This window comes from Carcharodon carcharias, chromosome 9, assembly GCF_017639515.1.
Source record: "Carcharodon carcharias isolate sCarCar2 chromosome 9, sCarCar2.pri, whole genome shotgun sequence".
Lineage (NCBI taxonomy): Eukaryota > Metazoa > Chordata > Chondrichthyes > Lamniformes > Lamnidae > Carcharodon > Carcharodon carcharias.
Window position 1 is genome coordinate 11,575,193 of NC_054475.1, and position 20,287 is coordinate 11,595,479.

At 42.5% G+C, this 20,287-nt stretch overlaps 1 protein-coding gene across 5 annotated transcripts in view; it reads right to left on the reverse strand.

Annotated features, from left to right (window-relative positions):
- Positions 1-20,287, reverse strand: part of LOC121282080 (lamina-associated polypeptide 2-like) — an 81,276-nt gene that overhangs the window by 32,847 nt on the left and 28,142 nt on the right. The window contains exons 1-2 of one of the 5 annotated variants that reach the window (XM_041195517.1): positions 18,939-18,986; positions 18,669-18,791 (exon numbers count right to left, since the gene is read on the reverse strand). The exons of 1 other annotated variant lie outside the window; for it this stretch is intronic. In XM_041195517.1, the coding sequence (XP_041051451.1) occupies positions 18,669-18,791; positions 18,939-18,971 (156 nt within the window). In that variant the 5' untranslated portion in view covers positions 18,972-18,986. Of the gene's footprint in view, positions 1-18,668; positions 19,030-20,287 lie in introns of those variants that run through there. 3 more of the 5 variants (XM_041195520.1, XM_041195518.1, XM_041195516.1) reach the window with 3 other exon arrangements.

Sequence of the window (20,287 nt, forward strand, 5' to 3'; positions counted from 1 at the left end):
CTTAAACAGACATTGAACATACCTGAGGGTTTAGTTACAGTTTGGTATTAGCCAAATTCTGCTGACCTTGCAGAGCACAGCAATGTTTAATATACAAATAAAAAGAGAATGTGTGCTGACTTAACTAATAAAATCAAAAGTCTAGCTAATTAATCTTACAGTTATCACTTTTTTTTGGAACGGGTGCCAAGGCTGTCCCAAAAGTTAAAGGGCATGTCACCAAGGGTTGAAGGTGTTAGCCAATCTCTTTAAGGGATAGATGAATGAAATAAAAGGGACTGTATGTCTATGAGAAATATACACAATTGAAGAGCACACTCAGAATGAACACCTCCTCCACACTGTGTTAACTCCACGTTATTACAATTACTCAGCTCTTCCTTGGGGCTTTGATACTCTGGTTGATGCTCTGCAGCAACAAAACTGAAGAAAGATATCTTTTTATTGAGAACTTACAGCTCACTCAGGAGGTTTCAGGTTAATCCACATGCAACAACCTGCTTTGAAAGCTCTGCCCATGTTTAAGAAGTATTTAGATGAGCTCTTGAAACACCATAGCATACAGGGCTATGGGCCGAGTGCTGGAAAATGGGATTAGAATAGATACTTGATGGCCGGCACAGACACAATGGGCCAAAGGGCCTGCTTCTGTGCTGCATAACTCTATGGGAAACCACCCACCCCCACAACCCCCCCCCCCCCCCCCCCCCCCCCCCCCCCCGGTAGGAGTGGGCGCATGTGCCTTCGATCGATGCCCCCGATTGGGGGTGCGTCATCATTCTACGTGGGCAGGCCAATTAAGGCCCGCCCAGCGTGACATCCGCCAGGATGCGCTATGCAATCCCTGTGCGGGCGGGGGTGGGGTGGATTCCCTCAACTGGGAGTGCGCTCTTTCATGCATATGCACAAAAGGGCACACAGATCTTCCTCAGGCTATGTGCTGCCTCAGGGAGATCAGCTCAGAATTAAAATTTTTAATAGAAATTATAAAAAAATTTCCCTGACATTATCACGAGTTGGGACATGTCCATAACTTTTATTGAAATATTTGATAAAAATTTAAATACCCTCATGAAACCTCATCCCGCCTGTGGATGAGGTTTCATGCTTTTTCTGAAGTCCGCCAGGGCTCCCAGCCTGCCCGCTAACCTTAAGGTTGGACGGGCAGGTCCATTAATTACCTTAATTAGTTATCCAACGGCCTCAAGGCTGTTGATAGGTTGGCAGCGCGCAGCTGACTCGGCTACGCCCCCGCCGACCTGAAAATGGAAATGACACGGAGTGATGTCGGGAATTTCACCTGAATTCATCCAGCATCATTTTACGCGTCAGCAAGCGAGCCCTTCCCCCGCTTGCCGACCGAAGATCTTGCCCTATGACTATTTTGACAGTTGTGACAAATTCCACCATAACAGCTGAGACATTGTAACAAAAAAAAAAGTCAATTTGCCCTAACTTCCAATATTCACAGATCCTTTAAAAAAATTCAGGATCCTCATATTCGCCAAAAGCTAATCAGTTCTTGCTTGGGCCATACACTGTGTAACAGGTTTTGTCAATAAACAGCCAATAGTTTGAGAAACACTGCTTACAGACAAACAGACTAACAAACGGGGGTGAAAATATTACCTCAGCCCACATTCAGTGACACAGATATTTTTCTACAAACCAAAATCCAGTTGACAAGAGTTCAGGTTACCTGCCCTCTCCCACCTCAACCTTAAACAAGTCCTTCAGTTCACTATCTTATTCCGGTAGTATATAGCTGTCATCTAACATTAAGTGAGGGGAAAAAAAACTGAATGTTTATTTTACGCACTTATACCAGAGCTAATATTCTACAAGCTACCTTCATAAAAGCAGTACGACTGTGATTGAAATCTGTTCTTTTCTCTCCTCTACCTCACAACCAATAACACAATCAAAATTTATTTCCTCCTCCAAGAAGCAAAAATTATTGAAGTAATTTACTGATGGCAAATTGCATTTATATAGCAGCTTTATAGTTAAAAAGGTCCCAAAATGTTTCACAGAGCACTCTAAAACAAAATTTGACACTAAGACACATAAGGATATATTTGAGACATGACCTAAGCTTGGTCAAAGAGGTAGCTGTTAAGAAAGTAGAGAGGATCGAGGGAGTTCCAGTGCTTAGAGCCTTGGAAGCTGAAGGCTTGTCCACATGTAAAAATTAAAATTGCAATGCTCAAGAGGCCAGAATTAGAGGAGTATAGACATCTTAGAGGTTTGTGGGCTGGAGGAGACTACAGAGATAGGGAGCAGCTAACCATGAAGGGATTTGAAAACAGGATGAGACATTTAAAAATTGAGGCATTGCTTAACCGGGAGTCAGCGTAGGTCAGTGAGTATAGGGGTGATGGGTGAATATAAGAGCATAAGACATAGGAGCAGAAATTAGGCCATTTGGCCCATCGAGTCTGCTCCGCCATTCAATCGTGGCTGATAAGTTTCTCAACCCCATTCTCACACTTTCTCCCCGTAACCTTTGATCCCTTTACCAATCAAGAACCTATCTTTCTCGCTCTTAAATACACTCAATGACCTGGCCTCCACAGCCTTCTGTGGCAATGAATTCCATAGATTCATCACTCTCTGGCTAAAGAAGTTTCTCCTCATCTCTGTTCTGAAAGGTCTTCCCTTTACTCTGAGGCTGTGCCCTCAGGTCCTAGTCTCTCCTACTAATGGAAACATCTTCCCCACGTCCACTCTATCCAGGTCTTTCAGTATCCTGTAAGTTTCAATCAGATCCCCCCTCATCCTTCTAAACTCTATCGAGTATGGACCCAGAGTCCTCAAACGTTCCTCATATGTTAAGCCTTTTATTCCTGGGATCGTTCTCGTGAACCTCCTCTGGACCCTCTCCAGGGCCAGCAAATCCTTCCTGAGATATGGGGCCCAAAATTGCTCACAATATTCTAAATGCAGTCTGACCAGAGCCTTATAAAGCCTCAGCAGCACATCCCTGCTCTTATATTCTAGTCCTCTCAAAATAAATGCCAACATTGCATTTGCCTTCCTAACTACCGACTCAATCTGCAAGTTAACCTTAAGAGAATCCTGGACTAGGACTCCCAAGTCCCTTTGCACTCCAGATTTCTGAATTCTCTTCCCATTTAGAAAATAGTCCATGCCTCTATTCTTCCTACCAAAGTGCATGACCTCACACTTCCACATGTTGTATTCCATCTACCACTTCTTTGCCCATTCTCCTAACCTGTTCAAACCCTTCTGCAGCCTCCCCGCCTCCTCAATACTACCTGTCCCTCCACCTATCTTTGTATCAACTGCAAACTTAGCCAGGATGCCCTCAGTTCCTTCATCTAGATTATTAATGTATAAAGTGAAAAGTTGTAGTCCCAACACTGACCCCTGCGGAACTCCACTAGTCACCAGCCGCCATCCTGAGAAGGACCCCCTTATCCCCACTCTCTGCCTCCTGCCAGACAGCCAATCTTCTATTCATGCTAGTACCTTGCCTCTAACACCATGGGCTCTTATCTTACTGAGCAGCCTCCTGTGCGGCACCTTGTCAAAAGCCTTCTGGAAGTCCAAGTAGATAACATCCATTGACTCTCCTTTGTCTAACCTACTCATTACCTCCTCAAAGAATTCTAACAGATTTGTCAGGCATGACCTTGTCTTGATGAAACCATGCTGACTTTGCCCTATTTTACCATGCACTTCCAAGTATTCTGAAATCTCATCCTTAATAATGGACTCTAAAATCTTACCAACAACTGAGGTCAGGCTAATCGGCCTGTAATTTCCCGTCTTTTGCCTCACTCTCTTCTTAAACAGGGGGGTTACATTAGCGATTTTCCAGGCCTCTGGGACCCTCCCAGACTCTAGTGATTCCTGAAAGATCACCACTAATGCCTCCACTATCTCTTCAGCTATCTCCTTCAGAACTCTGGGGTGTAATCCATCTGGTCCAGGTGATTTATCCACCTTCAGACCTTTCAGTTTTCCTCGCACCTTCTCCTTGGTAATGGCCACCATACTCAGCTCTGCCCCCCAACTCTCTTGAACTTTGGGGATGTTACTCGTGTCTTCCACCGTGAAGACTGATGCAAAGTACCTATTCAGTTCCTCTGCCATTTCTTTGTTCCCTACTACTACTTCTCCAGCGTCATTTTCCAGTGGCCCAATGTCCACTTTTGCCTCTCACTTACCCTTTATATATCTAAAAAAAAACTCTTGCAATCTTTTATATTACTGGCTAGTTTACCCTCATATTTAATCTTTTCCCTCCTTATTTCTTTTTTAGTTGTCCTCTGTTGGTCTTTTAGGCTTCCCAATCCCCTGATTTCCCACTGCTCTTTGCTGCATTGTATGCTTTCTCTTTAGCTTTTATGTTGTCCCTGACTTCCCTTGTCAGCCATGGTTGCCTTGTCCTCCCTTTAGTACGCTTCTTCTTCCTAGTGATGAATGTTGCTGCATCTCCCAAATTACTCTCAGAAACTCCTGCCATTGCTGTTCCACTGTCTTTCCTGCTAGGGTCATCTCCCAGTCAATTCTGGCCAGCTCCTGCCTCATGCCTCTGTAGTTGCCTTTATTCAACTGTAATACAGTTACATCTGATTCCAGCTTTTTCCTCTCAAATTGCAGGGTAAATTCTATCATATTATGGTCACTTCCTCCTAAGGGTTCCTTCACCTTAAGCTCCCTTATCAAATCTGCCTCATTACACATCACTAAATCTAGAATTGCCTGTTCCCTAGTGGACTCCACCACAAGCTGCTCCAAAAAGCCACCTCGTAGACATTCCACAAATTCCTTTTCTTGGGATCAACTACCAACCTGATTTTCCCAGTCTATCTGCATGTTGAAATCCCCCATGATCACTGTAACCTTGCTTTTCTTACACGCCTTTTCTATCTCCTGGTGTATCTCGTGCCCCACATCCTAACTACTGTTCGGAGGCCTTTACGTAACTCCCATTATGGTTTTTTTACCTTTGCGGTTCCTCAACTCTATCCACACAAATCCTACATCATCTGACCCTATGTCATTTCTTGCTATCAATTTAACTTCATTTCTTACTAACAAAGCAACCCCATCCCCCCTGCCAACCTGCCTATCTTTTCGATAGGATGTATATCCTTGGATATTTAGCTCCCAGTCCTGATCCCCTTGCAGCCATGTCTCCATGATGCCCACCACATCATACCTGGCAATTTCAAGCTGCGCCACAAGCTCATTTACCTTATTTCGTGTACTGCGTGCATTCAGATACAACACCTTCAGTCCTGTATTTCCCTTCCCCTTTCTCATTGTCGTCCCTTTATCTGATGTGCTTGAAGTTAGATTCCTAGCCCTTTCCAAACACTCTGTCCTATTTTGTATTCTGGAGACTTTAATAGTCTCTCCTGGGTGCTCCTTTCTTTTCAGTTTTAAACAGGACTTGGTTGGTTCCGGTGGCTGAGTTTTGGATGACCTCACATTTGTGAAGGGCAGAGCGTGGGAGGCCAACCAAGAGAAGATTAGAATATTCAAATCTAGAAGTAACAATGGTATAGATGAGGGTTTCAGCAGCAGGTTAAGTTGAGGCAGAGGCAAAGGTGTGGATAAGGGTTTCAGCAACACGTTAAGCTGCGGCAGAGGCAGAGTCTTCTGATGATCAGGAGGTGGAAATAGGCGGTCTTAGTGTAGGAACAGATATGCTGTCGGGAGCTTATCTCATAGTCAAATATGACACCAAGGTTGTAAATAGTCTGGTTCACCTCAGCCAGCTGTCAGGAAGTAAAAACAAAAAAACTGCGGATGCTGGAAATCCAAAACAAAAACAAAAACAGAATTACCTGGAAAAACTCAGCAGGTCTGGCAGCATCGGCGGAGAAGAAAAGAGTTGACGTTTCGAGTCCTCATGACCCTTCGACAGAACTTGAGTTCGAGTCCAAGAAAGAGTTGAAATATAAGCTGGTTTAAGGTGTGTGTGTGGGGGGCGGAGAGAGAGAAGTGGAGTGGGGGTGTGGTTGTAGGGACAAACAAGCAGTGATAGAAGCAGATCTGCTTCTATCACTGCTTGTTTGTCCCTACAACCACACCCCCACTCCACTTCTCTCTCTCTCTCTCCGCCCCCCACACACACACCTTAAACCAGCTTATATTTCAACTCTTTCGTGGACTCGAACTCAAGTTCTGTCGAAGGGTCATGAGGACTCGAAACGTCAACTCTTTTCTTCTCCGCTGGACTGCTGCCAGACCTGCTGAGTTTTTCCAGGTAATTCTGTTTTTTTGTCAGGAAGTAGAATGGTTTAGTTGCTGGGGAACGGAGTTTGTAGCAGAGGCCAAGGAAAATGGCTTCCGTTTTTCCATTGTTTAGTTATTGGAAATCTCTGCTCAACTAGTACTGGATGTTGGGCAAGCCCGTATGAATAACTTTTAGTTAGTTAGTTTCAAATACTAACGCTGCATAAAATTATGCAATACCTAGTTTATTCAATCCACAAAGTGAAATGGATGCCACAGTAGCTTATAACAACGCTTGCACCTATGTCAGATCAACAAAATGAAAAGTTTGCTCCTTCTGCTGGTTGGAGAATGAAATGAATTTGGATTCAATCTTGCCTCAGCTGCTACAAAAGTGGGTACGAGCCCAATCACAGAAAATACAAAAATGGCTATAATTAAGACACAGTTCTGCAAATGAATAGAACATGTCTGGTTATGCTACATTTGGCACCGAAGGGGCGGATACTGACAGCAGGTGCTTAAAGTGAGAAAATATACTTGTCCCAAAATATACATCCTGTACCTTGATAAACAGACAAAGACAAACCTTTCTACTGTTAGGGATTTGAAACCAGGGAAAATGTTCTATGTTATAGATCAGGTTTTCAGTGATGCTGTGATAATACAGCCCAAACTAATGGCTTTGGTACTTAAAAAAAATAATTAGGATAGGCAAAAATTAATTTAATCACTCTTCATTAAAAGGCTCACGAGAAATTTCAAATAGTTCCTTCCACTTTAGATTTAGTTTCTATACTGTTCCAGAATTTAGCCTCAAATTGTTTCCCAGGAATCTAAGTGTTTAAGATGATTTTTTCAAAGCCTAAACTATGATGAAAAAAAGAAATCTTTTTCTGAGTCATAACAGCACAGAAGGGACCAATCAGCTTAGCGAGTCCATGCCAGCTGTCTGTAAAGTGATCCAAATCAGTAGCATTCCCCTGCAGTCCTGCAAGTTTATTTCTCTTAAGTGCCCATCCAATATACTTTTGAAATCATGATAGTCTCTGTACTACTCTCGTAGGCAGTGAGTTCCAGGACATTACCACTTGCTGCGTAAAAATGTTCTTCCTCACATCACCCCTGTCTGCATCTCTTCCACAAAACCTTAAAATCCCCCAGCCCTTGTACCATGTAACAGGTACATTTAAGGGGTAGTTAAACACACGAAAGGCAAGGGAATGGGTTAACCTGATAAGGTGAGATTAAGTAGGATCTTTTGAGACCAATGTGGAGCATAAACATCAGCATGGACTAGTTAAGCAAAATAGCCTGTTTCTCCAAGCTCAAAATCACCAGCTTTTTTGTTTGAACCCAATTAGGGACCAATGATCCCTGCTTGATGTCTGATATTTTTAGCAGCATTCACTAGAAACACATACACATACTGTACACGCTGAGAAAGAAACAAAAAGGTATGACCAATGGCTTGCTGTATTATTCTGCATGCATTTTCAGTCTACAATATAAATAAAATTAAGCCTTTAAACTATAGCTTTAAAGAGAAGATTCAACCTGCTTCATCCCTTCCCACTGGCAACTTTGGAAAGAATCCTGGAGTACATTAGCCAAAATTATATTTTCTCCAGTTACAGCTACACTTTTATTTAGTTCACTAAAGAGATTCTTACTTCATAAAGCTTTGGCACTGATGCAGGATGTTTAAAAATACTGTATTAACACTAACATATTTCTTGCTGTTCACGGTATGTCACGGGATACACTTCTCTTTGTTAAGCAGCAGCATGTCATTTAACATTCAAAGGAGGAGTTGTGGGTAACATGATCTGTTCCTTTATGCTATAGAGGTCTAACTGGTGTAACAAGGAAATTGATTCCTGATGGTGCTTTCCAGGTTCAAGTACAGCAACAGTTTATCTGTAGATTGACACATTAATGGCTCCTCTCAAAGTTTTGAAGAAACCATAGAGAATGACTGGCTTGTTTTAAAAACACACCTTGAGTACTCACACAAACACACCTACAGTACTTGTAAATGAAAATGTGTGATGAATGCATCCTTAAACTTTCTTCAGTGGCCTGAGGTTTAGAGAGCTATCTCGACTACAGCTCCTCACACCCCACTTCCTGTAAGGACTCCATCCCATTCTCTCAGTTCCTTCGCCTCCGTCGCATCTGTTCCGATGATGCTACATTCAAAAACAGTTCCTCTGACATGTCCTCCTTCTTCCTTAACCGAGGTTTTCCACCCACGGTCGTTGACAGGGCCCTCAACCGTGTCCGGCCCATCTCCCGCGCATCCGCCCTCACTCCTTCTCCTCCCTCCCAGAAACATGATAGGGTCCCCCTTGTCCTCACTTATCACCCCACCAGCCTCCGCATTCAAAGGATCATCCTCCGCCATTTCCGCCAACTCCAGCATGATGCCACTACCAAACACATCTTCCCTTCACCCCCCTTATCGGCATTCCGTAGGGATCGCTCCCTCCGGGACACCCTGGTCCACTCCTCCATCACCCCCTACTCCTCAACCCCCTCCTATGGCACAACCCCATGCCCACGCAAAAGATGCAACACCTGCCCCTTCACTTCCTCTCTCCTCACCGTCCAAGGACCCAAACACTCCTTTCAAGTGAAGCAGCATTTCACTTGCATTTCCCCCAACTTAGTCTACTGCATTCGTTGCTCCCAATGTGGTCTCCTCTACATTGGAGAGACCAAACGTAAACTGGGCGACCGCTTTGCAGAACACCTGCGGTCTGTCCGCAAGAATGACCCAAACCTCCCTGTCGCTTGCCATTTTAACACTCCACCCTGCTCTCTTGCCCACATGTCTGTCCTTGGCTTGCTGCATTGTTCCAGTGAAGCCCAACGCAAACTGGAGGAACAACACCTCATCTTCCGACTAGGGACTTTACAGCCTTCCGGACTGAATATTGAATTCAACAACTTTAGGTCGTGAGCTCCCTCCCCCATCCCCACCCCCTTTCTGTTTCCCCCTTCCTTTTTTTTCCCAATAAATTATAAAGATTTTCCTTTTCCCACCTATTTCCATTATATAAAAAAAAATAAAAAAAAAACCCACTAGAGCTATACCTTGAGTGCCCTACCATCCATTCTTAATTAGCACATTCGTTTAGATAATATCACCAACTTTAACTTTAACACCTATGTGTTCTATTGTACTATTGTCGTTGGCATCTTTTGATGATCTGCTTCTATCACTGCTTGTTTGTCCCTACAACCACACCAACCCCCTCCACCTCTCTGTCTCTCTATCTCTCCGCCCCCCACACACACACCTTAAACCAGCTTATATTTCAGCTCTTTCCTGGACTCGAACTCAAGTTCTGTCGAAGGGTCATGAGGACTCGAAACGTCAACTCTTTTCTTCTCCGCCGATGCTGCCAGACCTGCTGAGTTTTTCCAGGTATTTCTGTTTTTGTTTTGGATTTCCAGCATCCGCAGTTTTTTTGTTTTTATTTATGTGATGTTTGGTATGATTTAATTCTAAGCAGAGAGCATTCAGTGAAGGGCTGGAGAGAAATGTGCAGAGTAGGACAGTAGGCGGGAGGAAGCAAACAAGCAAAGGAACAGAACACAGCACAGGCAGGTGAGAAAAAGTAGCACAGTTGAGAGAATACAGTGCCAGGGAAGAACAGAGATGAGGAATAAATATGTGCGCAAAAATTAATTCAAAAGAGAGCTGGAGAGAGGTAAAGGTTCACGAGAACGATCCCAGAAATGAAAGGTTTAACATATGAGGAACGTTTGAGGACTCTGGGTCTATACTCACTGGAGTTTAGAAGGATAAGGGGGGGGGTCTGATTGAAACTTACAGAATACTGAAAGGCCTGAATAGAGTGGACGTGGGGAAGATGTTTCCATTAGTTGGAGAGACTAGGACCTGAGGGCACAGCCTCAGAGTAAAGTGAAGAACTTTTAGAACAGAGATTAGAAGAAAGTTTTTTAGCCAGAGTGGTGAATCTATGGAATTCATTGCCACAGAAGGCTGTGGAGGCAGGTCATTGGATGTATTTAAGATAGATAGGTTCTTGATTGGTAAGGGGATCAAAGGTTACGGGGAGAAGGTGGGAGAGTGGGGTTGAGAAACTTATCAGCCATGATTGAATGGCGGAGCAGACTCGATGGGCCTAATGGCCTAATTTCTGCTCCTATGTCTTATGGTCTTAATGGCATTGCAGACATAGTAAACAATATTTGCTCTTTGCTTTCCAGTCAAAATACTGTATGAGAGAAAAATATTTCTGTACATTCAAATTATAGAATCTGGATAGCCTTTTATTAAATAAAATGACTGAGAAAGAGGCTAATTATTTCTGGAATGAGCTACAACTCCCTGTTTCAAATAAGATGTTAAGCTGAAGCCCTGTCCTATCTGGTGGATGTGAAAGATCACCTGGCACTATTTAAAGAGCAGGGGTTTTCTCCTGGTGTATTCAGTCAACATTTATCTTTCCATCACTATCAAAACCAGGTTATCTGGCTATTTATCTCATTGTTGTTTGTGGGAGTTTTGTCGTGCATAAATTGTTTCCCTACATTGCAATAATGGCATTACTCAAAAAAGGACTACATTAGCTTTGCGTTGTCCAGAGATCATAAAAGGCTCGATACATGAACACAAATTCTTGGTTTCAAGTCCCACTCTTTCTGCCTAGCAGAAAGTGAAAGCAGCAGGAGAAACTTGTCTCAGAGTGACATTAATACATTCCAGGAATTTGACTTCGCTAGACCGTCCAGCAAAATTGCATCTCAGGCTTCTCAAGGAACAGTCTCTACGGTGACACCCGCAGAAATTAAATGCATACAAGCGAATTGTTTGGGGAAGTTTTAATTTGTCATGAATTACTTGTGATATCTTTTTGTTTAGAAACTTTATTTTCATAAGGTTCCAAAGTGACTGCCAAATCAAGATGGTCTTTAAAATGATTTTCAAAAATATAAAATCAATTTCAATGATTAACACTAAAAAAAAATTGATGGCTATTACTTCACTGGCAATTTTTGATTGGCACATTCTATACATTTTTAGTTTTCTTGTATTAAATATTGGGTGCTCACTGGCGCCAGAATGAAAGACTATATAGAATATAATAAGAAATAAAATGCTGGAAATTTATTGCAAAATTATGGGAAAGACTTTGTGGATTTTCCCCCGATCTTCTCTCACTCACAATGGAGAGGGGAAGAAAGCCTACGGAATTTCCAGGCCCCAAATCATATACCTTACCCAATGGGCTAACCTTCCTGCATGAAACTAGAAAATATGTATGGAAGCATAATAGATGAGTGCATTCCTAGCTGCAGACAATTCATCCCTACAATATCTAGCACTGGTCATTGAAGACAAATTATGAATGGAAGCCCTAACTCATTTCTCCACCCTCCCAACTCACAGCCTGGGATCACTGCAAACAAAATGAATGCTTTAAAAAGAATAATTCAGTGCTCAGTACAGCTGATGTTTGGCACCTGTCATCTGTGAATCCACTGAAATTCAATTCAGACTGCTGGTAATCTAGCCTTTATCATGCAATTAATGCTATAGTAAACTTTATCATACAATCAATGTTGAAGGACATCAAGTTAAAGGAAATTACCATTGTAAATCATACTAATACTCTCAAGGGTATTGCCTGCCAAAATATTCAGCTACTTTACTATGCAGAGTGGTTGGTAATTAGAATGGATTGTCTGATAGGTTGCGAATATAGATTCAATAGTACCCCTCAGAAGGAACTGGATAAATACACGAGTGAGAAAAAAAAAATGTAGGGATATGGGGAAAGAGTAAAGGAGTACAAAGAACAAAGAAAAGTAAAGTACAACACAGGAACAGGCCCTTCAGCCCTCCAAGCCTGCGCCAATCATACTGCCCGTCAACTAAAACATTTTGCACTTCCGGGTTCCATATCCCTCTATTCCCATCCTATTCATGTATTTGTCAAGTTGCCTCTTAAACACCACTATCGTACCTGCTTCCACCACCTCCTCTAGCAGCAAATTCCAGACACTCACTACCCTCTGCGTAAAAAACTTGCCCTGCACATCTCCTCTATAGTTTTCTCCTCTCACTTTAAATCTATGTCCCCTAGTAATTGACTCTGCCACCCTGGGTAAAAGCTTCTGACTATCTACTCTGTCCTTGACACGCATAATTTTGTAAACTTCTATCAAGTCGCCCCTCAATCTCCGTCGCTCTAGTGAGAACAATCAGAGTTTCTCTAACCACTCCTCATAGCTAATAACCTCCAGACCAGACAGCATCCTGGTAAACCTCCTTTGCACCTTCCCCAATGCCTCCATATCCTTCTGGTAATGTGGCAACCAGAATTGCATGCAATATTCCAAGTGTGGCCTAACCAAGGTTCTATACAGCTGCAGCATGACTTCCCAGCATGCCATATGCCTTCCTGACTACCTTATCCACCTGCGTTGCCACTTTCAGTACACCCAGATCCCTCTGCCCGTCAATGCACTTAAGGGTTCTGCCATTTACTGTATAATTCCTGCCTGTATTAGACCTTGCAAAATGCATTACCTCGCATTTGTCCAGATTAAACTCCATCTGCCATTTGTCCACCCAAGTCTCCAACCGATCTATATCCCGTTGTATCCTTTGACAAACCTCTTCACTATCTGCAACTCCTCCAACCTTAGTGTCGTCTGCAAACTTACTAATTAGCCCAGTTACATTTTCCTCCAAATCATTTATGTATACGACAAAAAGCAAAGGTCCCAGCACTGATCCCTGCGGAACTCCACTAGTTACAGCTCTCCATTCAGAAAAGCACCCTTCCACTGCTACTCTCTGTCTTCTATGACCAAGCCAATTCTGTATCCATCTTGCCAGCTCACCTCTGATCCTGTGAGACTTTACCTTCTGTACCAGTCTGCCATGAGGGACCTTGCCAAAGGCCTTACTAAAATCCATGTATATAACATCCACTGCCCTTACATCGTCGATCATCTTTGTCACTTCCTCGAAAAACTCAATCAAGTTAGTGAGACACGACCTCCCCTTCACAAAACCATGCTGCCTCTCACTAATACGCCCATTTGCTTCCAAATAGTAGTAAATCCTGTCACGAAGAATCTTCTCCAATAATTTCCCTAGACTGATGTAAGGCTCACCGACCTGTAATTTCCTGGATTATTCCTGCTACCCTTCTTAAACAATGGAACAACATTGGCCATTTTCCAGTCCCCTGGGACCTCACCCGTAGCCAGTGAGGATACAAAGATTTCTGTCAAGGCCCCAGCAATCTCCTCCCTTGCCTCCCTCATTACTCTGGGATAGATCCCATCTGGCTCTGGGGACCTATCCACCTTAATATTCTTCAAGGCGCCTAACACCTCCTCTTTTTTGATCTCAACATGATCCAGGCTATCCACACACTCTTCCCTAGACAAATCAACCGCTAAGTCCTTCTCTTTGGTGAATACTGATGAGAAATATTCATTTAGTATCTCTCCCATTTCTTCTGGCTCCACACACAGATTCCCACCTCTGTCCCCGAGTGGGCCTACCCTTTCCCTGGCTACCCTCTTGCTTTTTATATATGTATAAAAGGCCTTGGGATTTTCCTTAATCCTGGTTGCCAGTGACTTTTCATGACCCTTTTAGCCCTCCTGACTCCTTGCTTAAGTTTCTTCCTACTTTCTTTATATTCTCTATGGGCTTCATCTGTTCCCAGCCTTCTAGTCCTTATGAACGCTTCCCTTTTCTTTTTGACTAATCTCACAATATCCTTCGTTATGCAAGGTTCCTGAATTCTTATCAACTGACGTTTGAAAGCCCCCCACGTCAGTTGTTGATTTGCCCTCAAACATCCCCCTCCAGTCTAGATTCCTCAGTACCTGCCTAATATTGTTATAATTAGCCTTCCCCCAATTAAGCACTTTAATCCGAGGACTCCTGTTATCCTTATCCACCAGTACCTTGAAACTTACTGAATTATGGTCACTTTTCCTGAAATGCTCCCTTACTGAAACTTTGACCACCTGGCCGGGTTCATTCCCCAATACCAGGTCCAGTATTGCCCCTTCCCTAGTTGGACTATCTACATATTGTCTCAGGAAGCTCTCCTGGATGCACCTTACAAATTCTGCACCATCCAAACCCCTAGCACTAAGTGATTCCCAGTCAATACAGGGAAAGTTAAAATCACCCACCACAACAACCCTATTGCTTTTACATTTTTCCAAAATCTGCCTACATAACTGTTCCTCAATCTCCCGCTGGCAATTGGGAGGCCTATAGTAAACCCCCAACATTGTGACTGCACCATTCCTATTCCGGAGCTCTACCCATATTGGCTCGCTGCATGAGCCCATCGAGGCGTCCTTCTGTCGTACAGCTGTGACATTCCCCTTAACCAGCAGTGCAACTCCTCCACCTCTTCTACATCCCTCTCTATCCTGCCTGAAACATCTAAATCCTGGAATGTTTATCTGCCAATCCTGTCCATCCTTCAACCAAGTCTCTGTAATAGCAATATCATAGTCCCAAGTACTAATCCAAGCTCTAAGCTCATCTGCCTTGCCTGTTATACTTCTCGCATTGAAACAAATGCATTTCAGATGCCCAGTCCCATTGTGTTCAGTAATTTCTCCCTGCCTGCCCTTCCTCTTAGTCCTACTGGCCATATTCACTGGTTCCCAGTCATTTATTTCACCTGCTAACCTATTGCTCTGGTTCCCATCCCCCTGCCATACTAAGTTAAACCCTCCAGACAATAGCAAACCTCACAGCCGGGATATTGGTGCCTCTCCAGTTTAGATGCAACCTGTCCTCCCACCTGCCCCGGAAGAGATCCCACTGATCCAGAGAGTAGAACTAACTGAACTGCTCTTTGAAAAAGCTGATGCAGATTCATTGGTCCAAATGAGCTCCTTCTGAGCTGCACTATTTCACGATACTGTGAAGACTACCTTCAATCACTATAAATGGAAGTTCCTGTTCTTTGTTGTTCCTCGCTAAGAAATAGTTCTAATGCTCTTGGGAACCTTCCCTCAAAGTGATCAGCATTTGTGTACAAATTTGAGCAGAATTGCTGACAGTTGCTAAACCATAGCAGGCATCACAGCTGAATCTAATCCTGTATTAACTCTACAATGCTACATGCACACTTCAAACAGCAATCACCATTTAGTAATCGGGAGTAGTCCCTGACTGAGATACTACCAGCTAATACAGCACAGGTCAGAAACTGAATCAGAGACCTTCCTGGTATATATGACTATAAAACTCACTCTTGCTGTTCACCTCTCTTCTGGAATTCTGCCATAAAGCTGCATTCCTGACCCTTTTAAAAGCAACAAAGGCCAAAAATAACCGACTCTTTTATGGACCTTTCCAAACGTAGGTCTTAGCATTGGATTATAAATATCTGACAGGTCTCCCTGCTTAGCACAGATGGCAAATGCAGTATGTAGTTAAGCCATATGGATCAGAGGTAGCAGATTGAATTCCCAGTCTGTGCTGAGTTCGTCAATCTTAGCCAGTATCCTCAATATGGATTCTTTCCAGCAGGTATCATAGGAGGAGGCAGGCAGACACAGAAGAAAAAAAAGTGAAAGACAAAAAAAAATGAATACAGGGAAGAGAAACGGAGGGAATGTCCCTTTTAAGTTTGTAAATACATTAATGAATTCTCTATTCCACACATGCCAATGTTGGGTAAAAACATTACTTTGAACTCATTATTTATTAAAAGTGAAACGCTGCAGATGCTGGAAATCTGAAATAAATACAGAAAGTGCTGAAAATGTTCAACAAGTCTGTCAGCATCTGTGCAGAAAGAAAAAGAGTTAATGTTTTGAGTCACATACGACTCTTCAAAACCGAAGGAGGGTAGATAGATATAATGTCATTGAAAGGGGAGAGGTGGAGATATTTGAGTCTAGAAGACTGTAAAGATTGCTTATCTATACCCAACTCATCATTTCAGAAAAAACTGGGCCATTCACCTCATCACAAATCAGCCATCCAGAGGTGGACAAATACGACATGGAACAAAAGACAAAGGGAGTGGTTATGGATGTAGTAAAGAGACAGCATTTGTAGAAAGTGAGTGCAAATCAGAATAATGGACAACTCTGTATGAAAGAAAAACATGAAAAATAAGATTCAAACCCGAACATGGCAAAAAAAAGACCCCAAAGTGGAGAACAGAGTTCATGGCCTGAAATTGTTGAACTGAATGTTGAGTCCAGAAGACTGTAAAGATTGCTTATCTATACCCAATTCATCATTTCAGAAAAAAACTGGATCATTCACCTCATCACAAATCAGCCATCCAGAAAAATCCTGAAAGAACCCCATTTCAGCACTGAATTATTTCTTTTAAAAAATCTAGAGGGTGTGCCTCTGTTATTCTTGGATGCCTATTTCATACACTGATTGTTCTGAGGGATACATTTCCTCATGTGATTTAAGGAAGTGGACACGAAGCTAGAAAAATAAGAGATTAGAATACCAAACTAAAGGGGGAAAAAGGAAGAGAGAGAATCCAGTGAAAGTCAGTAAGGGTGAGGGTGTGGGTAAGCAGGGCAGGTGTAATTTGTAGAGGGAGTAAAGACAAAGGGTATGAGAAATTGTCAACAGTGGAAATGTCATAGGCTTATTGAACTGTTTCACAGGAGAAGAAAGGGTCAAGGTTGCAAAGGTAAGTGGCCTAGTGATGAACAGGATTCAAACATTAGCTCAGAGTTAAACAGGATAAGAATATTGCAAACAGTCTGATTCAAATTGAGAGCAAGCTAGGCCAAGGAAGGATATGAAATCAGTGGTAGGGAAGTGAAATTAGTGGTATTAGCTGAAAATAATACCTTCAATCTAACTGATGTTGAGCTAGAGGAAAGTTATCTATTGAAAATTTCTGCCTGCGCTAACTTACTCATGTCCTATTTTGATTAATTTATTTAAAAAAAGGTCTGCCTAAAATGGATTTACCCTCTGAATCTTTCTAAAGTACTTGTACAAAAAAGTTTTTTTTGATGTATGTGTGTGTGTGTGTGTGTGTGTGTGTGTGTGTGTTTGGGGGTGGAGGGGGGTGAAAGAGAGAGAAAGTTAATTTTGTATTTTGTCTCTCTCCGGGCAGCAGACAGGCAACATGCTTGTGCCACTGCTACTAACTAGCCACTAGTGTGGTTTAGGTCAGAAGTGTCCAAGTTTTGTACATTATGGGGACCCAAGGGGAAAATCATGGAGTCTCAAGGACCACATATTAACATTTTTCACATTATGATTAATATGAAGATATTTCTTGCCAACAGGCCTTGCTGTTTTTATTTATTCTTTCTCCACCAATGAGGAAACAATCTAAAAACAGACTTTGCCAAAGCTCCAGGTCCACAAAATTCAGGATAGGACAAACAAGCAAATGAGAAATAAAACCAAATCAGGATGGGCCAGCTTGCCATGATTTGGGGGGCACATGTGGCCTTTGGGTCAGTTGGAAAACGTATTCTTCCTGTGGGAAAGTACCAGCTAGGACAACATAGTTAGCATTAAAAATGTATTTCGAGGGTGTAGGGAAGGCAAGATAGTTCAGTTGTTAATGAATGTTGATAATGTAAACCGAGAAACGGGCTGTAATTATCAATGGATATTAACCGAAGCATAGTTCACTTGAGCAAATTAGGTCTACATAGCAATTTCTCAACATCTCTCCTTCCTTCCCCAAAATCCCGATTGTTATTGGCATTAGCGGTTTAAAATGTAAAAAGAATAATTATACGTTTCAAACAGAAAGTAAGCCTAAAGTGCAGTTTGCTAGCAGCTCAAAAAGATTTCCACACACACGATCCCCACACACCCTGCTCCCAGTAGTAACGGCCATTTTGTAGCTTAAATATTTTTAATAAGCTTTGCTATCAGGTTAGGACATTATCTCTTGGTCGGTTACTACCTTAAAATAAAACTCACTACAGACAATGCATTATCCTACAAATGATTCCTTCTTTCCGCTACCTTCCCACCCCCCATAAAAATCTCACATATTTAAGCTTGATATTTCAATTTATATTGTGCACAAAATCAATGCTATTTGAAAACCCAGATGTGAATAAATCGAACAGAATTCAACAACAGCATTTTCTAAAGAATTCACGAAAGACATGTAATACATATATAAAATTGTAGGGTGCACAACAACGCAAACAATTTACAGTTTATAAAGAGAAGGAACCGCAAATCCAAATGCAACTAACACAGAGGCACAAACTTGAAACAAAATCTTCAAACAAGAAACCCCGCATACAAAGCCCATTATTAGGATTAGCAACAGAGAGCCCGACACTCCCCCATAAAGAGATTCAAATCTCACAATTCGGCGCGCAACTAAAAATGCTTGAATACAGACAACTATTATCACACACAAATACAAAAGCATACGCAAACACATCAAGCCCCCTAAACTCACGGTGCTTTTAACTTCTGAAGAATCCTCCTCGTCGCTGGAAAAATCCGCCCTCAATTCTGACTTATTCTTAGAAGTAATGTGTTTTAAATAGAGCTGCACATAAACCTCTTTCTTCTGCTCCCTCTGCGGTAAAGACACGTTATGAGCAATTAATTCACTCTTCAGTCTGCTTTTAGTTAAATGAGAAGGATCTTGGTTCTCCCCCATATCTGACATATTCAGCACGAGGGTCAGATCACTCTTGTTTATAAATTAAGGTTAAACACTAACCAAAGAAACGGCATACAAAATATCCCACTGCATACACGCATGTACGAATTACAAACTGTACATGAAAACAAGTTCAAGGCGGATTGGACGCGATTGAAAAAGGAAACCCATTGGACAAACTGTTATTAACTCCTTCGAAGCCACATCAAAGGCTATGGATATTGCAATAAACTCCTTGTTAAATAGTCTATAACACCGCCAGCTTTAGTGATTTTTGGTTTACCTGGATACCACATTCTCCTAAGTTCCCTACCAACATAGATATCAGAATTCAGACAGTTAAGACATGAAGAACTTTAATTCATTCGTGGGTTTTGAGCATTGCTGGCAAGGTTGGCATTTATTGCTCATCCCTAATTGCGTCTCAGAAAGTGATGGTGAGCACCCTTTTTTGAACCACTGCAGTTCTTGTAGCCTTTGTAACAGCAACAGTGAAAGAATGGCGCTATAGTTCCAAGTCAAAATGTTGTGAGCCTTGGAGTGGAACTTGCAAATGGTGGTGTTCTCATGCATCTGGTGCCCTCCTTCTGCATGGTAGAGTTCCTGGGCTTGGAAGGTGCTGTCGAAGGGGGCTTGGTGAGTTGCTGCACTGCATCTTGTACATGGTATATACTGCTGTCATGGAGCACTGATGGTGGAGGAAGTGATTGTTCAAGAGGGTGGATGGGGTGCTGATCAAGTGGGGTCCCTGCTCCAAACTGCATTCACTAGCTACTGCCTCCATCCCTCTCCCTGGGATTAAGTTTGAGGTTAAGCCAGCTTATTCACAACCTCTGTGTCAGATTTGTTCATGAGGTGAGCTTTCGACCTCATAATCATGCCATCCTAAGACCATCTTTCTCCACTTCCGTAACACTATCCGGTTTCTTCTCTATTTCAGCTCATCTGCTGCTAAAACCTCCATTCATATCTTCATTACCTCTAGACTAGAGAATTCCAAGGCAATCCTGGTTGGTGTCCCACATTCTAACCTCTGTAAACTTGACGTTATCCAAAACTCAGCTGTCCACGTCTTAACTCACGCTAAGCTCCATTCCCCTATCACCCCTGTGCTCAGTGACTTACAGTCAAGCAGCGAGTTTAAAATTTTCATCGTTGTTTTCAAATCCCTCCAAGGCTTTGCCCCTCCTTATGTCTGTAATCTACTTCAGCCCTCAAGGTATCTGCACTCCTCTAATTCTGGCCTCTTGTGCATTCTCTATTATAATTGCTTCACCATGGTGGCCATGCGTTCAGTTGCCTAGGCACCAAGCTCTGGAATTCCCTCCCTACACTTGGACCTCACTTTCCTCATTTAAGACACTCCTTAAAACCTACATTTTTCAGGGCTGAAAGAGACATCCTTAGAC